The 19061-nt window shown below is 41.6% G+C and overlaps 2 protein-coding genes across 2 annotated transcripts; both read right to left on the reverse strand.

The window, feature by feature from the left end:
* Positions 1-1962: 1962 nt before the first annotated feature.
* PARP2 (poly(ADP-ribose) polymerase 2) lies at positions 1963-16186 on the reverse strand. The gene is made up of 16 exons (XM_005211536.5): positions 16121-16186; positions 15115-15249; positions 14716-14786; positions 14110-14160; positions 7298-7394; positions 6804-6879; positions 5907-6009; positions 5194-5356; positions 4798-4936; positions 3977-4040; positions 3761-3895; positions 3382-3509; positions 3120-3219; positions 2703-2801; positions 2356-2480; positions 1963-2237 (listed from the first exon to the last, which is right to left on the reverse strand). Exons 1-16 carry the CDS (start codon positions 16161-16163, stop codon positions 2078-2080), a joined length of 1689 nt encoding a protein of 562 aa, XP_005211593.2. The 5' UTR covers positions 16164-16186; the 3' UTR covers positions 1963-2077.
* Positions 16187-16385: 199 nt separating this feature from the next.
* Positions 16386-17242, reverse strand: LOC112448430 (small ribosomal subunit protein uS14). The gene has a single exon (XM_059890795.1). It carries the CDS (start codon positions 17198-17200, stop codon positions 17030-17032), a length of 171 nt encoding a protein of 56 aa, XP_059746778.1. The 5' UTR covers positions 17201-17242; the 3' UTR covers positions 16386-17029.
* Between the last annotated feature and the right edge of the window lie 1819 nt (positions 17243-19061).

Raw genomic sequence — 19061 nt, forward strand, 5'->3', positions numbered from 1 at the left:
TTTTTCCCAGATATCTAGGTTAACAGTGCCCTCTTGTGGAAACCAGGGGCATTGTTCTTGTACAAATGTAAAAAAGGATTGAATATTACTTTTTTTAACCTTTTTTTTTTTAACAGTTTTAAGATTACTTTTATAAAAAGTTGCCGTTTTTTAGTTTTAGTATTACCCATGTCAGAAAATTTATTATTTAAAAAATTTTTTTCTTGGAAAAGATTTCACTACTTTTCACCCTTTTTTACCCTATCTATCTTATGTAGGGGGTCCGTGACACCCTGAGTGGGGTCCTAGCCGTCCAAGAACTGTAGAATTAGGGGCTTACCTGACTGGGAGTCCCTGTTAGGGTGCCACTTACCAGGGTCCAGCCCCGGTTGGATCCAGGGATTCCCTCAGGACTGCGTTGGTGATTAGAATAGCAAAGCAGAGATTTATTAGATGCTCAATAATAACTGGAGAAGGCACTGGCAACCCACTCCAGTACTCTTGCCTGGAAAATCCCATGGGCAGAGGAGCCTGGTGGGCTGCAGTCCATGGGGTCGATAAGAGTCAGACACGACTGAGCGACTTCACTTTCACTTTCCACTTTCATGCATTGGAGAAGGAAATGGCAACCCACTCCAGTGTTCTAGCCTGGAGAATCCCAGGGACGGGAGCCTCGTGGGCTGCCTTCTATGGGGTTGCACAGAGTCAGACACGACTGAAGCGACTTAGCAGCAGCAGCAATAACTGGTTTACGCAGAAAATCAATATAACTTGTGACACCAGGTTAGCTCTGACCACGGAGGCCAGGTGCCCCACCTTAGGCACCTTCTCGAGTGGGTCTTAGAAGCCCAGGCAAGTAAGTGGTCGCAGAGGACCCCCGCGCTCCAATTATTTTGGTGTAAAGGAAGAACAGAAGAGAAAAGGAGGAAAAGGAAACAAGAAAGAATGACACGGGGAGACCGAGTGAACAAGGCCTGCAATACCTTAAGTTGTGCATAGAGAATAATGAGGGAAGGGGTAGAGTCATGCAAGGTCCAGCAGTCCTTGATCCTTATCGAAGCTAGGCTTTCTTCCTGCAAACTTATCATATGCAAAAGTTTTAGGTGATTTACATCATCTTCTGGCTAGGAAGCCTGTTAACATTTTATGACCCTTTTCCTCAGAAAACTTATTTTTCTCTAAAGGTGATTATTCTCAAGTCAGGCGTCACCCTCCAAAAGCATTAGATAAAGTTGCATACCTATAGGGCAAAAGTGGTGGGCTATAACAAGAAAAGAATTAACTCAAGGGTCTAAGGTTACAAACATTAAAGCTACTACTTCCATTTCTATACACCAACTATATTAATCAATACACTCCCAGGGACACAGTAGGTAAGGCATATGGAAACTTGGCAGCAAGCATTAGCTCAACAAAGAAATCCTCTACTAGTTCTATTTAACAACTTTAACTCTCTGAGAAGCTCTGCATTGTTAGAATATCCTAAGCTTCCTGTGCCTCTTGTGGTTGGGAGGCTGTGAATCTGAACAAACCTGTCAGGCAAGCTAGAAAGTCATCAGAGGGGTTTGAATGGAAACACTCCTATTATGCCCAGGAGACTTATTAACTAGAGTTTTAAGTTGATTTTCTTAGAGAGAAAGGTATGGGGATAGCCCCCCGTTAATGTCAGAGGAGTTGGTGAAAGTCGTGAAATAGTAAAACAGACTCTGGTTTTGGGGTAGATGCTCAGGCAGGCCCAGGGGGCACCCCTTGAGTTCTGGCTCGCCTTGCCCACCAGAACTCTCTCACATGGCCTTGTCATGGCTGGGGACTCCCGTGCTGGCTCCCAGCACTCCCTCATTGCAGAGGAGGCTATTCTGTGAAAGAACAGAATCCTGTGTAACCTGCAGCTAGCTGCAGGATATGTAGAGAAGCTATACTTTCTGTCTGCTAACATCAGAAGAAACATGTGCTTGCAGAAGTAAAGCCCCAAGAAGCCAGTGATAGATTTGTACTATCTTTATTACAGAAAATATGAGAAAAATCAAAAGTACAACATTGCCTCTTTCTTGCTTGAAGGTCATATCTTCTCTGGTTTATCATATCCTAACATCAACAGTCACCACAGCTGCAGGAAATTAAACTGAACCTTTAGAAGGTATCGCATACGGACCTGGTTAGGGTTATAGACGATAAATTCATTGTAGTTGAGGGTATAGCCCTCCGGATTCAGAATTCCTGTGTCACTTGCTGGTCCTAATGGCACTGTACTCCCATTCCTGCCAAATGGAAGACAGTGTGTCAACATATGCCTCTGGTTCAAAAGCCAGAATAGAGAAAGTGGAGTCTTATTTGGCCAAAAGGAGTTTTCTGGCCCTCCATCCTCTGTGTACTTACAAGGTGATGGCGCACGCAGGACTGGGAGCCATCTTGCCCAGCCCCTTGGTGCTGTGTTTGCCTTGAAGTAATCCCTCTGCCTCTGGATTGGCCCCGAGCAGCTCATTACACTGACCCAGAGCTACCTGCACAGTGAAACATCTTTAAATGACCACATCCTCTAAAGCGAAACAGAAAACCCCATCAGTATTTTCTTCTCCTATTCCAGCAGAAGAATCGAATGCAATGCAAACTGCGTTCAACTTCCCTCTCAAGTTCTCTCGGGTGAACCCCTTGGTTCTGTGGCCAGTCCTTTCTCTTTGGAAAAATACGAATAATTAGAGATCATAGATGTGTTCCTACCTTACCTCTGATAAGAGCAGCAGCCCAGTATCCTTTAGGCGAGTGGCAAAGCAGTAATTGGCACTCTTGGAAGACATGTCAGCAAAATAGATTCCTTTTCCGAACTGAAATATATAAATAAACAACAAAGTCAGCTGCCTAACCCAGTGTGTTACAAGAAAGGCTCAGCACCACCCTGGGCTCTACTATCTTAAACACAATAAAGACCCTTTTCCATTTCCTCTCACAATTCTGTTCCAAGAGGAGGCAGAAGCACTGATAAATCTCTGCTTTCTGGGGGGAAGGTGAGATATCTTTAGGAATTTAAGAAAGGAGAGTCACAGTAAATGCCAGGATTATGAGTGAGCTGGTTTAATTCTCAGGAATGTCACCACTTAATCCTAATCTAGAAAAAAAAAAAAAGGGTTCCAATTTCTACTCACCATGTAACCTGTGATGGGAGCCTCAGGTGGGGCGATTCGAAGCCCATGGCTTAGGATTCCTACCCAGTTACTCAGCCTGGAGCCATGCCAGAGTAGCATCCTAAGGAAAAGCTGGTATTATTGTACTCTCTCTTTCTCTCCTCCAAACATAAGCCATAAGCATCAAAAAGCCAAGAGCTGTCTGGGTTATCTTTCTTTATGAGTTCCCTAACTGCACTTCAGGCAAGGGACTGTCTTCCCAAACTGAAAGTTAAATGGAGACCTGTTATGAAGGTCCTCTCTGAAGGCTTCTTTTTCACCCTCCTTCTCAACTTCAAAGACATCCAGCAAGGTCATGGTATAGTCACTGTGTGTGGGAGCATGGGTAGACTGTAGGTACTGGGAAATCACCTGCGAAAAAGAATGAAAGACAAGGTTGACATGGACTCTATAAGAGACCAGGCTGAACTGAAGAACCTTGGGCTTCTTGTATAAATTGGCCTAAGCAGTCTCACAAGGGCAGCCAGAAAGAGCATTACCTTCCCAATTCTTAGTAAATAGAAATTCTGCCCTCAAGTTTTCTCTTAACCAGATGCACTCAGGGAACAGTGGCATGGGGAGGGTGGATCTTAATGGTGAAAATAAACGATCATTTTTCTTACTTTGAACTCATAACTCTCATGGTCTAAAGGGTGCAAGGCACACCGTAGTTTTCTATACTGTTGGTCCAATGGGTGTTCCGGGCTTTGCAGTTCTGTCTTCACCAGCTTAATTGCAATTTCAATGTCTCCCAAAGCCTGACAAGATGAGACAGAGAATTAATGTGGGAGAAACCTGGGACAAGGGATTTAATACTGCCCAATCCACACATATCTCACCTCCAGTAGTTGTACTTTATCTGACAGTTCTTTCTCTGTCCGGATTAATGGAGGGGTACGGAGTCTAAGGGCAGAGATACAGCCAATAATTAATTCTCTGATGCGTGGCCAAAAGGCCTATGACCAAAAACACAGACTAAATATAGGTCCTTTAGAAAATAGGTATAAGAACAGCGGTTTTCCATTTGAAAGAGGTCTGTATGAGATTTTTAACTTTCAAATACATAAAGAGATATTATGTATATATTCTGAGTAGGATAAAACAAACTACACAGACTTTGACCTGTGAGATGTACCAACATCAGTAAGGAACAGTTTGGATGAAGTCCTATCTAGAAATACACAGGCAGAAATGCACCTGTTGACCACTCAGGGTTATCTAGGTCACAGGCCTCTATAAAGCAATAGAGGAATAAAAATAAAGTAAGCGACAGAATGCAGAATCAATGAAGATAAAATATATTTTATAAACCTAATATCATTTGAGTTCCAGAAATGGTGCTGGTGTGTTAGTCACCTTATAGAACTGGGTGATATGCCTGAAGGTGTTTTACATGCTGGTTGGATGGCTAGACCCACTCTCCCTAGAGTTGGTAACTTCTACTTGGTCAGAGAATATGGTTGTAGATCAAGGCAGGAGATTGCATCCCATAGTCGTAAATTGATTAAATAGGTTATTTATAAATTATGTTGGCTCTGTATCTATTCAAGATGATAATTTCCTTGGAAATGACAAATTAAAAAGATGATAGTTCCTGCTGAGTGACGTAGGGGATATTGTTGAGCAGAATACCAAAGTGAAGTAACAGCACAGGGCATACCCAAAGTCATGTGGGATTCTGGTGTAGAATTCATTGCATGCTTCCATGAGAGCTCGTCCATGCTGGCCAGCCCGAATACAATCCTCAATCTTCTTAAGAGACTGGTAACCTGCCTTGATTTGTGCTACTGTCAGCTTCCCTGCAGACCCAGACAGAGATCAGACTCCACAACTACAGGCCCATCCTGGAAACTGTATTTATGACCCTACCCAACAAAGACTCTCACCTTTCAACTTTCAAAACTGCTCTTCCTCCCCCCATACAACTTCTCACCCCAATTCTCTCTTCCTTTACTCAGTAATATCAGCAAGCTTTAAATCATGATGGTGATAAAATATCCTGTTAAATGAACTAGGAATATGAAGTGAGCATGTAGGATAGAATCTGAAGTCCTACCAAGTGGAGCTTTCTTGGTATCATATTTCATTTCTACCATCATTTCTTCCATGGCCTGGACATTACAGATCAACTTTATCAGCTCCTGTACACGAAGATCTAGCTGTGACTCTAGTTTCAAGCGGGATTTAAGAGATTCCTCTTTCTTTGTTTCCTCTTCATTCTGTAGCTCAAAAAAAAAAAAAAAGGAAAAAAATCATAATAGATTTTGAAAAGATTTATTATATGTTCCTTGCAAGGACTGGCTATACACTATCCCTGGCAGATGAACACCAGCTTTTGCTTGAAAGTAGGCCCATCCCATTATAAACCTAGTTAGAGTACTCAGTGTGACTTCCACCTTCTAGTCTTACTTCTGCCTCCCATAAACACTCAGAATACGTCTACAAGGTCCTCCTAATATGATGTCATTAAGTTTGTAAAGACAGCTATTGTATCTCAAATCTTCTCACTTTAAAAAGATTGGTTTTTCCATTTTTCAAATATGAAAAATTTGTGACAGTTTTCAGGAAAGATCCTTTCAGGAAAGCATCTTGGTTGTACCTCAGCATTCAAAATTAAATTAAACAAAAAACAAAACTTTTTTTTTTTAGGACCTAAGATTTTATAAGGATTTTAGTAAATAATAGAGACTAGGACCTCATCCAAGTCACTCTACTAGACTTCACTCTGGTTAAGAGGAAAGAGTTTTTCCCTAAACATACAGAGTTTACCTGTGTATTGCTGGCATAGTCCATTTGTAGCATATCATATTTTCCAGGCACCTTCTCAAACTTCTCACGATCCTCCCAATTATTTTTTGTTTTGTCAAGGAATCTGTAGAGTTCAAGTTGATGAGAAAATCTTACAAATAAGGGTCTACTTCTAGTGATGGGCTTTTTCCTAAGAATATCTTTAAAACTTTTTATTTCTTACACCATCAATATTCCATAAATCTGGATTCTAAATTAGGACCCCGAATGGACAGAAAAGCTCTAGAGAAAAAGGGAACAAAAAGTGGTAAAAAAAAAAGGTTGTTGAACTTTTCCCAAAGGCTCCAGTCATAACTAAAGTCATTGAGATTTAAGACAAAAGATTACTATCCAATCTTTTTCTCTGAAAGAAACATTCCCAGGGACTCCAGGAAGTTTTTCATATCATAGTAAAACAATTAAAAAAATTTATTTATTTATTTGGCTGTGCTGGGTTGCCGCATGTGGGACCTTTAGTTGTGGCATGCGAACTCTTAGTTGTGGCATGTGGGATCTAGTTCCCTGACCAGGGATCAAACTAGGGCGCCTTGCACTGGGAGCATGGAGTCGTAGCCACTGGACCACCAAGGAAGGCCCATACGTTTTAAAATTGGAGCTGAATAGTCTCATCTTATTCTCCCCAAATTTCCTAAATTGTTGGTCATGTGCTGAATATGTTAGCTTCTTCTGATTTTAGTCAATTTCTGGTTCCAAGTGATTTAATCACTATCTAAAGATCAGTTTGGTGTTCCAGTGGAAAGATGTTACAGTGGAAAGACATTATCATTTAAGCCAACCCACACTTATTATGAAATTCCTAAACATGATATATCCAAGAAGATGAAAGATATTATTTTGTACTCATTTCTTAGCACTCACTTCTTTTGAAAGATTTCCTTGGCCTTGTTGAGGTCCCCGGAACAAGCCACCAAGCTGTGCTGCCCTGTCTTCCCAACTGCAAAGTAAATGCCACATGTAAGATGGTTCCCTGCCCCCTCAACCCAAGAGGAGTTCTCTGGTAGTAACAAGCCAGAGCTCTAAGGTCTTTCCACTTAGCATCTGACAAACGGGCAAGAAGGAAAGAAGGAAAAGATGAAGGGCTTAGGGAACCGACCCTGTTGCCTCTGAGCAGCACTTGCAGCCCAATCGCAGTAGAGTTCTCAGCCTTAACAGGCTGCTCTTAGTTCTTCCAGTGCTAATGAGGATGCCTGCCAGGCCCCAATTTTAAGCAGCACAATTTGATTCCTAAGCCTCTCTCAAGTTACAGAAACTCCACCACACCAACTGAAACCCAGAGAAACCTCTGGTTACTCACTAAACTGCTTCTGGCTTTCTAAATAACAACTCACAAAACCCACAATAAAAGCAATTACCTCGGCCCCATCTCATCCAAACACTGAAGTTTCTCTGGGCATCATCTTCTAACAGCTGAATCAGGTAATACTTGTTGTTGTTGAACTGGAGATTGGTCTATGATACGAGAAATATGAACATAAAAGGACAAGTTTGCAAATGAAAGCCACATAAACCAATGACTCTTGGTCAAAGGTCACAGTAATTGCCATGAGGAAAGGACAGCAAGGGACAAGAAAATGAGGTTCAGTTAAGAGTAAGGATATAATAAAAGAAGGAAAGGGTTTCTATATTATACTTTGAATTCCTAGGAATTAAAGGCTGGAAGCTTCCTAAAACCTTTGCTGCTGCTAAGTTGCTTCAGTCGTGTCCGACTCTGTGCGACTCCATAGAAGGCAGTCCACCAGGCTCCCCCATCCCTGTGATTCTCCAGGCAAGAACACTGGAGTGGGTTGCCATTTCCTTCTCCAATGCAGCATGAAAGTGAAAAGTGAAAGTGAAATCACTCAGTCGTGTCCAACTCTTTGCGACCCCATGGACTGCAGCCCACCAGACTCCTCTGTCCATGGGATTTTCCAGGCAAGAGTACTGGAGTGGGGTGCCATTGCCTTCTCCACCTAAAACCTCTACCCAACCTCAGATATCCTGTATTGATTGGCTCCTTCTGTTTCTTCCTGCCTCACCTCCCTCCATAGATATTACCGAGGCCATATGTGTTTTCCAGCTCCCAATCCACTTGCAGTCATTATTTTCCAAATGAAAACAATTTTGATGCCCCTAAGATCTGTAACCATTATGCTTGTTTGTTTTGACAACTTATTCTTTAATAGTACTATTTACAATTTTGGCTTGTCACCTGCAACAATCTGACCATGAGTAGAGAGTAGGACAATGTTAGGAGGGGAAAAAGGATAGGCAGAAACCACTGCCACCCCTACCCCATACCTAACATGACCAGGAGACATTCAGAGAAAATATGACCAGTATCTAAAAAGGTATCCTGTGAGTAACCTACTCCAGTAAAGAGCGGGAGCAGTCCATGATAGGGGACAGCAGCTTGTGCTGTAAAGCTGAGCCCTGGCTACCCAGTCACTCTTCTTTGTTAAGCAGTTACCTGTTCTACCTCTTGCCTGTTCACATTATAAATTCGCTGAATGGTAGAACAAAAAGGCCTTAAGACCTTTTCTATCTGCTTATGATATTTTAAGGAAAAAAATGGTAACAGAGGAATTCAACGTAGCTGTTAGAAGTATATATGATACATCAATAAATTCAAATATGAAGACATACTCAGGAAATACCAAGCATGTATCTATCCAAAACAACAAAAATAAGCAAAGAGGAAAAGATAGAAAAGAAAAAAACTGGAGGTCAGTGGCATGATGGAGAAAAAAATGCTCCTTTCATCTCTCCCCTTCAGTCTATGAAAGTAAAAAATCCACAGCTCAGCAAAGGTGCCCACACACCAGAAAATTCCACACATCTGTACATCTAAAGGCGGGTGGACTGGAACAGAGGAAGTGGAACCAGGGGAAGAGTGGAGGCGCTGCCTGCAATCCCGTCCTGCCAGGGAACCCGGCAGCAGCGGTGATGCGGTGCACGTGACTCTGGCCTCTTGGCTGCAGTGGCAGCAGTGATGGGAGCCATGGAGGGCCCATGACTGGCTCCTTCACCTTCACCCTCATTGGCAGCTCCTGGCTGAAAGAAGCAATACCAGAGATCTCAGAGGCAGTGGTGAGGCAACCTGGCTTCTTGTTCCCCTTCCTCCTGAGGTGGAGCCTATGATTTAGGAGATTCCAGATGCATGGAAGCTCCTACCACCCTGGTGCTCCAGGCGGTGATGCCAGTGACAGTAGCAGCAGCAAAGCACCAACAGCCTTGGAGGCACAACTGTGATAAGGCGGGCGCCAGGTGATCCCTCTCACAGAGGTGGCAGAGGGTGGAATGTGCGTTCAAACTTAACTAGGGGCAGATCAGATAACAGAAACCAAAACTTGTGCTAGGGCGCCACCTACTGGAAAACAAAGGAAAGCCCTCTAATTTCTAACCACCTGCTGCTGCTGCTAAGTCGCTTCAGTAGTGTCGGACTCTGTGCGACCCCATAGACGGCAGCTCACCAGGCTCCCCCGTCCCTGGGATTCTCCAGGCAAGAACACTGGAGTGGGTTGCCATTTCCTTCTCCAATGCATGAAAGTGAAAAGTGAAAGGGAAATCGCTCAGTCGTGTCCGACTCTTAGCGACCCCATGGACTGCAGCCTACCAGGCTCCTCCGTCCATGGGATTTTCTAGGCAAGAGTACTGGAGTGGGGTGCCAGTGCCTTCTCCGAATTTCTAACCTATTGAATTCTTAAAAATTAAGATTAAAAAAAAGCGCTTAAGGAACAAAGGTGTTCATTACTTCAAATGTGCTGGCAGAAGAACACCTCATCAAACACTGCTACTGCTAAGTCACTTCCGTCGTGTCCGACTGTGTGTGATCCCAGAGACAGCAGCCCACCAGGCTCCGCCGTCCCCGAGACTCTCCAGGCAAGAACACTGGAGTGGGTTGCCATTTCCTTCTCCAATACATGAAAGCAAAAAGTGAAAGTGAAGTCGCTCAGTCGAATCCGACTCCTAGCAACCCCATGGACTGCAGCCCACCAGGCTCCTCCATCCATGGGATTTTCCAGGCAAGAGTACTGGAGTTGGGTGCCATTGCCTTCGCCGCATCAAACACTAGGAATAACCATAGTTACACTGTATCTCGAAAATGACAAAATTTCCAGAAACGAAACAAAGTCACAGAATATTGTGATCTAACTGATACAGAATACAAAATAGCTGTCATGAAGAAACTCAATGAGCTACAAGAAAACTCAGAAAGGCAGTTTAGTGAGTTCAGGAATAAAATTAATGACCAGAAGGAATACTTTACTGAAGAGATTAAAACTCTATAAAAAACCAAGCAGAAATTTTGGAGCTGAAGAACTCAATAAACAAGATAATATGTTAGAAAGCATTGGAAATAGGGAAGACCATATGAAAGACAGAATAAGTGAGCCCAAATACGGAAATCTAGAAGAGACACAGATAGGTTAGGAAAGAGAATTAAGATGTAAAAAAGAAGGAGGAAATTCTATAAGAACTATCTGACTCTTCTAGGAAGGGCAACATTAGGTAATGGTATTTCAGAAGAAGAGAGGGAGAAGGGAGCAGAGAGTTTATCTAAAGAAATAATAGCTGAGAACTTCCCAAACCTAGAGAAGAAAATTGGTGTACCACTCTATGAAGCTAACAGAACACCTAATTGCCTCAATACAAAAAGATCTTCTCCAGAACACATTATATTAAAACTGTCAAAAGTCAATGATAAAATAGGAATTTTAAAGACTGCCAGGGAAAAAACGGATGCTCACCTACAAAGAAATCCCCATTAGGCTATATGCAGATTTCTCAGAAGAAACTCTACAGGTCAAGAACGACTGGAATGCCACTCAAAATACTGAAAAATAAAAGCTATCAGCCAAGAATACTCTATCCACCAAAGTCATCATTCAGAGATGAAGGAGGAAAAAAGCTTTCCCAGACAAAAGTTGAGAGAGTTCATCACCACTACACCTGCCTTACAAGAAATGTTGAAAGGAGCTCTTCTATCTTTAACAAAAAAGCAAAGGTACACAAATCTTTGAGTAAGGTGATAAACAGAATCAGAAAACTGCAACCCTATCAGAATAGATTTTAAACAGTTTATTATAGCATAAAGGTTAAAGGGGAAAAAATAGAAAAAACAACTATAACTACTTCAATTTGGTAAGAAACTCACAACATAATGTCTGGCAGAAACAAACAAAATTCTGTAAAGTGATTATCCCTCTCTTAAAAAATCAATTAATTAAAAAAAAAGAAACTCACAACATAAAAAGGAATAATTTGAGACAACAAAAACATGAAAGGAGAAGAGGATGGAACCTGTATGCTCAAATGAAGGCAGAAAAAGGACTATTTTATCTAAGAGATGTTTATACAAACCTCATGGTAACCACAAAACATAAATCTAGAGCAGAGATACTAAACAGTTAAAAAAAAAAAAAGGAAACTGAGAAAAATGTCACAGAAACCACCAAAAACTGGAAAACAGAAACACAAGGAAAAAGAAACAATGGCGATATCAAATAACCAGAAAATAAGAGATGAAATGGCAACAATAAGTCTTCATCTATCAATAATCATCCTAAATGTAAATGGTTCACCAATCAAAAGACATAGAGTGGCTGGATGGATTAAAAAATAAGATCTAACTATATGCTGCCTCCAGGAGACTTACCTCAGCTCTAAAGAAAAACAGGCTCAGAGTGAAGGGATGAAAGATGATACTCCAAGCAAATGGCAGCCAAAAGAAAGTGAGTGTAATCACTTGTATCAGACAAAGTGAAAGCGAAAGGCGCTCAGTTGCGTCCGACTCTTTGCGATTCCATAGACTATACAATCCATGGAATTCTCCAGGCCAGAATATTGGAGTCGGTAGCCTTTTCCTTTCGAGGGATCTTCCCAACCCAGAGATTGAAGCCAGGTCTCCAGCATTTCGCGCAGATTCTTTACCAGCTGAGCCACAAAGGAAGCCCAAGAATACTGGAATGGGTAGCTTATCCTTTCTCCAGTGGATCTTCCCGACCCAGGAATCGAACCGTGGTCTCCTGCATTGCAGGGAAATTCTTCACCAACTGAGCTATCAGGGAAGCCCTAAAAGGCCTATTTTATCTATCAGACAAAATAGATAAAAGAAAAAAAGGTAACAGTGGGACTTTCCTGGTGGTCCAGTGGCCAAGACTCCGAGATCTCAATGCAGGAGGCTTGGGTTTGATCCCTTGTCAGGGAACTAGATCCCACATATCACAACTAAAAGCCCACGTGCTGCAACCAAGACCTGGTGCAGCCAAATAAACCAAAAAAAAAAAAAGAAAAACAAAGGTAACAAGAGACAAAGATGGACATTATATAATGATAAAAGGAACAATCATTAAGAAGACATTTTTCAATATATGTACATGCAACTTTGGAGCACCAAAATATATAAAACAATTATTAACAGACCTAAAGGAAGAAACTGATAGCAACACAATAATAGCTGGGGACTTTTAACACCCAAATTCCATCAATGGATAGATCATTCAGATAAAAAGTCAGCAAGGAAACAGCAGCCTTAAATGAAACATTAGATTAGATGTTTCATAGATTTGTACAGAACATCTCATCCAAGTGCAGCAGAATAAACATTCTTCTCAAGTGCATATGGAATTTTCTCAAAAAATATGTTGAGATACAAACAAGTCTCATACACTTAAGAAGAGTGAAATCTTATCGAAAGTCTTTTCTGATAACATGGAATGAAACTTCTACAACGATGTAGAAATCAACAAGAAGAAAACTGGAAAAATCACAAATATGTGGAAACTGAACAATGTGCTACTAAACAATATGCAACTGAATAACTATGAGGTCAACACAGAAATCAGAGGAGAAATTAAAAATACTAAAGATGAAAATACAACATGCCAAAACCTATGGGATGCAGCAAAAGAGGCACTAAGAGGGAAGTTTAAACAATACAGGCTTACCTCAAGAAACAAGACAAATCCAAATAAATAATCCAACCTCACACCTAAAGGAACCAGGAAAGAATAAATGCAGCCCAAAGTCAGTAACAGGAAGGAAATAACAAAGATCAGAGTAGAAATAAATGAAATAGACTAAAAATATAATAGTAAAGATCAATGAAACTAAGAGCTGTTTGAAAAGATAAATAAAATTGACAAACTTTTAGCTAGCCTCAGAAAAAAAGAGGTAAGACTCTGATAAAGGCAGAGACGAAAGAGGAGAAATAAGAATGGGTACCACAGAAACACAAAGAATTATAAAAGAATATTATAATTATCTGTATTCCAATAACTGGACAACCTAGAAGAAATGGACAAATCTTAGAATCATACAATGTTCCAAGACTAAATCATGAAGAAATAGAAAATGTGAATAGACCAAACTCTAGTAAAGAGATTGAAACAGTAATAAAAAACCTCCCCCAAACAAAAGTCCAGGGCAAGACAGCTTCCCAGGTGAATTCTATTAAGCCATCAAAGAGGATTCAATACTTCTCAGAGTCTTCCAAAAAATTGAAGAGGAGAGAATACTTCCTAACTCATTTTACAAGGCCCATATTATCCTGATACCACAACCAGACAAGGACAACACAAAAAAAGGAAATTAGGGGCCCATTTCTCTGATGAGCATGGAGAACTGTATGATGATGGATGGGAACCAAAGTTTTGGTGGTGAGCATCCTGTAGTAGGTATTTCTACACAGTAGAAATCTAATGTTGTACATGTGAAACTTATAGAATGTAATAAATCAATGTTACCTCAATCAAAATAAATTTAAACAAGAAAAAAATAAATTTAACTACATAAAAATTTAAAACTTCAGTATGGGCATAAAATATACTATAAAGAAAATCAAAATGAAAATGAAAATTTTAGAAAATATATAAGCAATTTATATGACAGATGAAGGACTATCCTCCACGTTATATAAAGTTCCTCAAGGCCCATAAGAAAAAAGACCAACAACTTACCAGGAAATGTGCAAAATCATATGAACGGTGGGTTCATAGGTTCAATAAAGACATAAAATCTGCTTAAGGATCTGCTTCTTATAGAGACTCCACTATTAGAGTGCACTAGAGTTGAGTATTTGGGATTATGGGGCTTAATATAAGGGACTTCAGAATTAAAGATCTGGGCTTTGGGACACTGTCATCAATAATTATCAAGAAGAAATTCTCATAGTTTCTTCCCTTACCTGATTTAGCATGACATCATAGACATCATTTCCTTCAAAGTACACATGGGCCTAGAGAGAAAGAAAAAACTGACATTTGTACATTCCCAGCCCTGATGAGATCATAAGTGAGGTTCTAAATTTTTTATGCCCCAAACTATCACCTTCCCACATTACCAACATGCATCTTCCAGGGAAAAAAATGCAAAAGTATGTTCTTCTAAACATAACCTGTCAATCCTATAATGAAAACATGTTGCTTTTATGTAATTACAGAAACAGGGATGAGTCTAACTCAGTAAAGGAAACCTGCTCCAGAGGAAGCCTTTCTTCTGTATCCTTCAAATCCTTTTCCCATGCCATACATACCAGTGCACAGTTTCTCATTAGAACACTGATAATGATACAATTTTCTAATTGAGAAAGAGGTGTGGAAAGCTGATGACAACTCCATAAGTTAACCATGCTAGAAAACACCATGATTAGTACTCCCAAACCCCATGCTGTTCATCCCTTAGCCTTGGAGAAAATTTTGGAGAGGATTCCTAAAATAGATAATAGCAATGTTCCAGACAAGAATCCCAATAAGAACAATGGTTCTTTGAGAAATTAGTGGGAGTCTCTTACCTTCCCCACCTTGGTTGTGCACTCTGGGTCCACTGGAGCTTTGCCCTTTAACAGCAAGGTCTTCACAGACTCTGAGGGAAGACAGATAAGTCCTACATCTACTCGATTGGGAAACAAAAATAGCTGCCATGGTTAGAGAGAAACCTGTCATAATTCACTCTGCCCTTCCCAAGCAAGCTTGATCTGCTCAAGTCTCAGTTTATTGTAATAAAATATGTGAAACTAAAGCTTTTGAGAAACTAGGTTAGTCTTATGGTATGCCCCAAAGATAGAAAGTTAATTATATTTTCAAGGAAAGAAAAAATAAGAGTTGAAAGAACAAAATACTCTCCCACCCTCAGCCCTCCCAGGGACCCTCTTGCTGGTCCACATTCTCCTTGGTGTATGTGGGGGGCTGACCTTGCTTGTCTTCAGTCCTGTCACTATCTGTCTTTCCTTCAGCCACAGGCTCCTTTTTCAGCCTGTGACATTTTCGAATTTTCTTTGCAGGAGGAGGGTCTTCTGCAACTGTTTTGCCATTATTAACTCTTTCAGCTTCATTCAGAATAGGCAAGAAGAATGGGCAAAGAAGCAAAAGAAAGAATGAGTACACACTGAATATGATGCTACTATGCAAAAACATCTTTTTAAAGAAATAGATTGAGATGGTTTTGTAAATTTACAAAGGAATAATAACTGCCATACCACTCAGAAAACTGAGTTCCTGAACTGCTATTCTAGATAAAACAAAAGCAACTCACAGGTCATGTGAGTTCATAGCCTCAGGCATCAGTCTCAAATTGCTTATCTTTTCTGTTTACTTGTGCCCCGATACCCTCCAAATACCTATCCTCAAACTACTAAAGGTGGTATGAAATAGGTTAATAGAGTGCTCTGGAGTCTGTGCCCTGTCTCTTCTAACTGGAGAATCAGTGTAGAAGTTATTTCATCTCTTTGTACTTCAGTTGCCCTAATTGAAAAATCTAGAGGAAGACAACACATTTAAGAACACAATACACAGAGTATGATACGTCATAAGTCAATTTTAAGAGCTGCATTTTATAATCTCTGAAACTGGGATGCATTTTACAAGGGATGACTTATAAGCTGCGAATCACGTTTTACCTGGAAGCGTTTTTCCTTGCTCAATGGTACATAAAATAATGGTGCACCTTACACTTAATTTTTTTAACTGTTTTGTATTAGGTATTTAAAACCGTGGTGGCACTAAGTTATAACAGGTCAACAGGCTGTCAGACAATTTTGTAACCCCCAAAAGCTATGACAACAGAAATTTTCAAAGTTCGGCATCAAAACAAGTGCTGGTTCAGGGAGCGATGCAAATAGGAAGGGCTGTAGTAGAGGGCACAGTTTCTTTTCTGAATTCCCGCCCCCAGTATTCTGGCCCCCATAGTTCACTCCGAACCTCGCGCTCTGCCCCCCGCAGTCCCCCGCCGCCGAGCTGCCATGGATCCCGAACGCTGACGTCATCAGTCCGCTCCCAGGAATCGCCAGCGCAGTCTATAGGCGGGAACCGTAGTGCGCGTGCGTCCTAGCGTAGACCTACCAGGGGCGGGACGCACTGTAATATTTGCATGTTCCCACTGTCTTTTTGAGAAGTCACCGTAACCGAAAAGTGGCTCTAGGTATGAGCACATTATAAGTGCTATTTGCGTGCGGTGTTTGCCGTAGGGCGGAGGGAAGCTCATCAGTGGGGCTACGAGCTGAGTGCGCTTAGTCACTCTGTCCATTGTCCCTTGGGAAGGTCTGAGACTAGGGCCATAGGGCGGCCCTAACAGGGCCCTCCCTGAGCTTCGGGGAGGTGAGTTCCCAGAGAACGGGGCTCCGCGCGAGGGCAGACTGGGCAGGAGATGCTATGGACCCCGCCCTCGCGGAGGGGCCTGGCGGATGCCTCCTTAGCCGGAGCTTGGAATAGACTCACGGCCGGCGAAGTGAGTTCAATGGCTGAGGTGAGGTACCCCGCCTGGGGGCCTCATAACCCAATTCAGACTACTCTCCCGCCCGTCCTTTTTTAATGAAATGCTGAAGCTATGAGAATGGTAATGAACTATGGAGGCCAAGTGAATTTTAGAACGGGTAATTTTTTAGATGGGTGGAGGCGCGCGGGATATCCCAGAAGCTCCATTTCAGACACTGAATTAAAACTCATTTTCTGCGTTTTTAACAACAACCAAGTATTGGTGACTTTCATACAGATTTTTATCCCCCCCCCCTTTTTTTTTGAAGTTTTGAAAACTTTTATTTTATATACAAAGAGCTAGTAGTATTTCCGCCTAAGGTTGATGTGCTGGATGAGCCATCTAAGGAAGTTCGGTTAGTCCAACTTAATGAAGCCGATGTCCTTCGCATACTGGCGGAAACACTGGCGGCACATATTGAGGCCGTATTTCCGGATCAGACGGTGCCGGTTTGAGCAGACCCGGCAAGAGCGAGAACCCTGGCCGAATTTTCTCGGATGGCTCCAGTAGAGCTGCTGGTGACCCATGTTGCTTTCTTGGCTGCAACGAGGTAAAAGGCTATCCCCCCTTTTTTAATCCACATATTTATTGGGCACCTTGGCGAGTTTTGGGGATATGGTAGTTCAGCCAAAATACACATGGTTCACGTTTTGGGGACAGGCGTTAATCAAGTAATTACACAAGCAAAAGCAGCAACACTACTATAAGAAGTATACAGTATTTACGGAAGTTGTGTGAACTGTTGGTCGCTCAGTCCTGTCTGACTCTTTGCTATCCCATGGACTATAGCCCTCCAGGCTCCTCTGTCCATGGGATTTTTCCAGGCAAGAATACTGGACTAGGTTGCAATTCTCTTCTCCAAGCAATCTTCCTCACCCAGCGGTTGAACCCATGGGAAAGTAGTACTTCAGGGCTGTATATTGTCACCTTGCTTATTTAACTTATATGCAGAGTACATCATGGGAAATGTCGGGCTAGATGATTCACAACCTGGAATCAAGATTGCTGGGAGAAATATCAACAACCTCAGATACGCAGATGATACCACTCTAATGGCAGAAAGCCAAGAGGAGCCTGGTAGGCTACAGTCCATGGTGGCGGGGAGGGTCGCAAAAGAGTCAGACACTAGTTAGCTACCAAACAACATCAACAGTGCTATGAGCTTTACACATATTTAATTCTCACAACAACCCTGATGTTAGGCAGGTATTATTGTCTGTATTTTACAGTTGAGAAAATTGAACTCTAGAAAAATGTGAGTAATTTATTCAAAGTCGCAGTGTATTGGTTTGCTAGGGCTACCATTACTGAAAACTACAGACTGGATTGCTCAAACAAGAAAATTTTATTTCCTCAAAATTTTGAAGGCTAGAAGCCCAAGATGAAGGTGATGGCAGCATGGATTTCTCTAAGGCCTTTCTTCTTGGATTGCAGGTGACTGTCTTTTTCCCGGTATCTTTCTTACTAAGCTTGTTAACTTGAATATTTCCCTGATGGTAAGTTCTACCTTGAGTAGATCTAGACTAACTAACCCAAAAGAATGAAAATTGCAGTAGTCCATCTAAACTAGAATGTGTGTAAATACCTTGAATTAGTCCGTGCTAAAGTATATTAACTCAAAAGGAAGCTTGGTTTAAAAAGTTTAATCTAAGAACTGTGCAAGTAGCATCTTTGGTCCTTAAAGAGACAGGTACCTGAGGGGGTGTGCGGGTGGGGCAGGTTGCATCTTTCCAGCCTTTTAAGGTAAAGGAGGGAGGGAATCATCATTAGCCAATCAGGCTCTGAGGTCACTTCTCAAAGTCACTTCCTGTCTCTCCACTTTCTCTCTTCATTTTGGTGCTGGGCTGGTGAGTGTGCATTTAATCCTGATTCCTAATTGTTTTGAATTTCTCGTCAGTTTGAACCACTGTATCCTTGTGACAGCCTTAATTTCCAGCTAGCCTTGGAGTGTATGTGAGCTACTAAGCGATTAATTTCGGCTGTGTGGAAATTGGAGGAAGGCAGTGAAATGATCTGCCTGGATTGTTTCCACGTGGGCCTCTTCAGGATCCGGTCTGCCTTCTTTTTCTGAGACAGGGTGACCTAGGAACAATAGACTCTGCTTTACGTACATAGTGTTTCTGCAAAATGCCTGGATTCATTTTGCTTGGGGTAAAAGGTACTGTTATTTTCTCATTGCTGTTTTGACTTCTGTCTTTTAGTGAGAGGGTAGATCTTGGAAGAGGAGTTTAGACCAGTCAGCTTTAATTCTCCTGTGTCTGCAGGGCTCAGGTTTTTACTGGGTTTGTGGGAGCTGCATTGGTTGTTGTTTTTGCCCTGGTCTTCGCTCAGAGCAGTTCATCTTGTTGGGAGGACGCTGCAAACTCTGAAGTCAAATGATTTTAACGA

The sequence above is a fragment of the Bos taurus genome, chromosome 10 (genome assembly GCF_002263795.3).
Source record: "Bos taurus isolate L1 Dominette 01449 registration number 42190680 breed Hereford chromosome 10, ARS-UCD2.0, whole genome shotgun sequence".
In the NCBI taxonomy this organism is placed as follows: domain Eukaryota; kingdom Metazoa; phylum Chordata; class Mammalia; order Artiodactyla; family Bovidae; genus Bos; species Bos taurus.